Genomic DNA, 4388 nt, shown 5'->3' with positions numbered 1-4388 from the left:
GTTTGGGGTGTGGTTTTCGTGGAGATTTTTAAGGTCGCGTGTCATGGCTCCCGATGTTGGCCCCTCTCCTTTCCCGGCCCTCTTCCGCGCACCCTTCCCAATCCCATCTTCCAACTCCCTCCTCCCAGCTTTCCATTGCTGTGGCCGGCGGGGGCCACCGTCGCCTTGGCGTTTCCCTCTCAAGGTTGGTGGCACTTCCCTAACGTACCTCCTATCGAACCAACGAAACTAATCCCACTACTAGCCTAGTACTAGCTAGCTAGCTTGGCCGCAGCTGGGGCTGTGTGCGGAGCTGTATGGGCAGTGCGATGGATCGTCCGGCCGGTCAGTGCCTATATATAACCACCCCCCGTCCGTGGCCATTGTTTCCTTGTACCCCGTCACCGGCAACAACTTCATTCCCCTCACTCGACTAGACTCCATCTTCTCCCCTGCTCCCTTCCCCCTACGATCCATCCCCTTCACTTCCCGTTTCAGTTCATCAATGGTGGCTAGTTGTAGGCTGTAGCTCGCCATAGGTGGAGCATTGCACTCCGGCTACAGCTGTGTCTTCTTTACCCTCCTGTTCACGATCCATCGATCTCCTTACCTGACCGAGTAGAGCACACCGCGCACAAAGGAAGGGATCATGAGCATCTCCGTGAACGGGCAGTCGGTGGTGCCGCCGGGGTTCCGGTTCCACCCCACGGAGGAGGAGCTGCTCACCTACTACCTCGCCAAGAAGGTGGCGTCCCAGCGCATCGACCTCGACGTAATCCCCGACGTCGACCTCAACAAGCTCGAGCCATGGGACATCCAAGGTGAGTTCATGCATGAGTTCCTCGACAATGCTACTAGTTCGCATGTGCGTGCCCATGGTGAACTCAACTAACTGGCCATGGAAAACCGCATGCAGAGCGCTGCAGGATAGGAACAGGCCCGCAGAACGACTGGTACCTGTTCAGCCACAAGGACAAGAAGTACCCCACGGGGACGCGCACCAACCGCGCCACCGCCGCCGGGTTCTGGAAGGCCACCGGCCGGGACAAGGCCATCTACTCCGCCGCCGGGTCCGGCCGCATCGGCATGCGCAAGACCCTCGTCTTCTACAAGGGCCGCGCCCCGCACGGCCACAAGTCGGACTGGATCATGCACGAGTACCGCCTCGACGACGCCGTCCCCGCCCCCGCCAACCCCAACAACCCCGCCGCTCCCGGCGACGCCGGCAGTACCTACTACTCCGGCACCTCATCATCCCCGGTACGTACTCTACCAAGTACAGACCACACTGTGTGCCATACTGTAGTACGTTGAAGCGCATGCACGGCCGGCCGACAGGGATGGGGATAGATCACTAGTGGCGCACTGCATGCGCGCGCGATTAATGTACGTACGTAGAACGTACGTGTATGTACACGTGGCTGGTCTGCGACTGTAGACGAGATCGACAAGGTCTGGTGACGATTATCTCCGGGTCGTGGTTGGGAATGGGGACACGCATGACATGATGCATGGTTTAGCAAATAATAATTGCGATTAGCGAGTGGGAGCTGGGATTTCCTTTCGACGGGTCGCCGTCGCGGAAAGGGGCAGTGGGTGGGGAGTAGGTTCAGTGCTCGTGAAGGAACGAAGCTTCACTGTAGCCGGCCCAGCCAGGGGTCTGTCAGTCACACATGTGCGAAACGAAACGCCAGCCACAGTGATCGGTTAGGGCCGGGCCGGTCGTCTCGCCTCTCGCGTGGGGCCATGGCTGCCGGGGGAGTGTATCTTGGTCTGCACCAGCAGGATCGTCGTCCCACACCACACACGCGTGTCTCTTCTCCGGCCGGACCTAACCCCAGACACGCCCACACGTACGTGGTGCCGTACTTGATATGCTATACGAGTTGGGGAGGTTGGAACGGGGTAGTGGACCTGTGCTTTGCACGCGGAGACAAGCAGACGGACAAACGGACGTAGTACGCTTCTTTTCGGAGGTCAAAGGCTAGCACTGCTACACATGGACATGGATGGATGGATGGATGGATGGACCGGGCATGCATGCATTGGAGATATGTGCCTTTTGAGCTGGATGGATCGGCAAAGGCTAGCTAGTCTTTTCGTGCGGATGGATCTCATCTCATCTGCCGCGGGCAGGCACATAATTGAGTGGCTAGTTCGTGCCTTTGCTGAATATTCAACACACACACTGGCTTCTTCTTTTCTTTTCTTCCTTGTGTTCTTTCCATATTCCATAGGTCAACACATACACTAGCTAGCTTCCTCTTTTCTTTTGTAGGACTTGGCTAGTTCATGGGTGTGTAGGGTGGTGTGTCATGCATGAAGAGGGGAATTAATCTTCCATAACTACCTGTGATTCTTTAATTAATTTTGTCATATGGAACTAGTAATGTGGTTGAACATAGGTTCGTAATTTGTATGCTTTTTTAAGTGGCCTGCCTAATTAACTTGGAAGTGCGTTTTCTTCTTAATCGAAAATTCTGCAATACGATTGCATGAGCTTGACACAGACTAGAGTCTAGAGTCTAGACTAATCTAAATTACCACAAATAATTGCATGCATGTGACGTTTAAGCATTTCTCCAAGCACTTGATTACTCGATTGACTTGTGTGCTCCTCTAGTACAAACGTACCGCCGGCCCAATGTTATCGATCTCATGTGAATTATTGTCCGTCTGAGCAGATTCGTGGCCTGGCCGGAGACCAGTCGTCGGGGCAGGAGGACGGATGGGTCATCTGCAGGGTGTTCAAGAAGAAGAACATCGTCGTGAACCAAGGCCAGAACGGCGGCGGCGGCGGCGGAGCGGCGTCCAACAAGCTGGCCGGCGCCGCCCCCATGGAGCGCAGCCAGAGCAACTGCTCGTCGACGGTGACCACCATCAGCAACCACATCAAGGCGGCGCAGCAGCAGCAGCAGGACCAGCAGAACCAGCTGCTGCACTACTCCGCCAGCGACGACGCGCTCGACCACATCCTCAACCACTACATGCATGGCCGCTCCCCCACGACGCCGTGCAAGCAGGAGGCCAAGCCTGCCGCCGGCTCGGCGCTGGACCACCTGATCAACAGCACCGCGTGCCCGAACGGGACCCTGTACGAGCGGTTCATGAAGCTCCCGCCGCTCGAGCACGTCGTCTCCGGCGGGCTCCTGCACCCTCCGGCAACCGAGTACGGCGGCGGTTCAGGGAACAACAACATCGGCACAGAGTGGGACTCGCTCGACCGGCTCGCGGCCTCGTACGAGCTCAACGGCCTCTCCGACGACGTCGCGTCCGCCAGCAAGAACAGCAGCATGGCGTCCTTCTTCGTGGACGGGCACGGCGGCGCCACCGGCGCCGGCGCCGGGGACGGCGACCTGTGGAGCCTGGCGCGGTCGGTGTCGTCCCTCCACGCGGACTTGACGACGATGAATTGAAAACGTATGGCGGTGGTTAATTAATCAATTGTCAAAAGTGTTTCTAGTGCGCGGGACGCACGTCATGCCGCATGCATGCACGTACGTGCACTAGGAGCACTAACTCGACCCGACCGATCTCTCTACGTACTACATGCATGCGTGCGTGCATGGCCGGTATTGTACGTACGTACGTGAATAATTGGAGGAGACAACCAAAGCGGCGTGAGAGTGAGACTCAAGAGACCGGAGCTGATCTTGACGTGAAGGATCAAATTACAGAATTGAGAAAGGACCGCGTGTGGTAGGAGAGCAGAGTAAATATATTTGGGATATATGTATTGTTAATTAATTAAATCATCACAGTGTACCTATAGCTTATATACATGGTATATACTATGAGAGCCCTTTCAATCAACCGTAGAGGTGTGATCATCGTGTGCATTATTGTGATCAATAGATTGATCGACAAATTTACATCATATATGTTCCAATAATTTTTAGGGTGGGCATGCCAGTGGACACGGATGTAGGTCTCGACAAACTATGAATATATATCGCAAGTTTTACCCGTGAATTATTTTTGAAAATGTGATCATTGTGTTTACTATTGCTATTGTTGACAAATTAACATCCTGTGCTCCAATGATTTTTAGCGTGTGCATTCCATTGGACACGGATGGAGGTGTCGACAAACAAACTATGAATAGACCATAAGTTTTAGCCATAAAAAAAATCAACCATGAAATGTGATAACTCTGTGCATTATTGCGATCGATTGACAGTTTACCATCATGTGCTCCAATAATTTTGAGGGCGTGCAAGCCGGCACGGGATGGAAGCTGATGGACCAACAAATTAACAGCATGCGTGTGCGTGCCATGGACGAATCGATGGAGATCGACGGATCGTTGTCTCGACCCCGACCGTGTGTGGCGACAAGAGGAAAACTGTTGGGAAACCAAAAGGCGCATGGTTTTTGGCCTTCTCCAGCTGTTTCTTGTGTCGGTATTG

General features: G+C 54.4%; 1 protein-coding gene across 1 annotated transcript; it reads left to right on the top strand.

Annotated features, from left to right (window-relative positions):
* The first annotated feature begins 323 nt into the window (after positions 1–323).
* On the top strand, positions 324–3792 carry LOC123088193 (NAC domain-containing protein 43). Its single transcript, XM_044510384.1, has 3 exons — positions 324–800; positions 896–1239; positions 2664–3792. Exons 1-3 carry the CDS (start codon positions 629–631, stop codon positions 3393–3395), a joined length of 1248 nt encoding a protein of 415 aa, XP_044366319.1. The 5' UTR covers positions 324–628; the 3' UTR covers positions 3396–3792.
* Positions 3793–4388: the final 596 nt, after the last annotated feature.

This window comes from Triticum aestivum, chromosome 4A (assembly GCF_018294505.1).
Source record: "Triticum aestivum cultivar Chinese Spring chromosome 4A, IWGSC CS RefSeq v2.1, whole genome shotgun sequence".
Taxonomy (NCBI): domain Eukaryota; kingdom Viridiplantae; phylum Streptophyta; class Magnoliopsida; order Poales; family Poaceae; genus Triticum; species Triticum aestivum.
Note: the sequence above shows the minus strand (reverse complement) of the source record. Positions and strands in the feature narration are given on the sequence as shown.

Excerpts from the sequence above, each read along its gene's own strand:
- LOC123088193 (XM_044510384.1), top strand. The coding sequence starts at position 629 with ATGAGCATCTCCGTGAACGGGCAGTCGGTGGTGCCGCCGGGGTTCCGG. Across the intron at positions 801-895 it reads CGAGCCATGGGACATCCAAG|AGCGCTGCAGGATAGGAACA; the intron begins GTGAGTTCATGC and ends AACCGCATGCAG. Across the intron at positions 1,240-2,663 it reads CCGGCACCTCATCATCCCCG|ATTCGTGGCCTGGCCGGAGA; the intron begins GTACGTACTCTA and ends CCGTCTGAGCAG.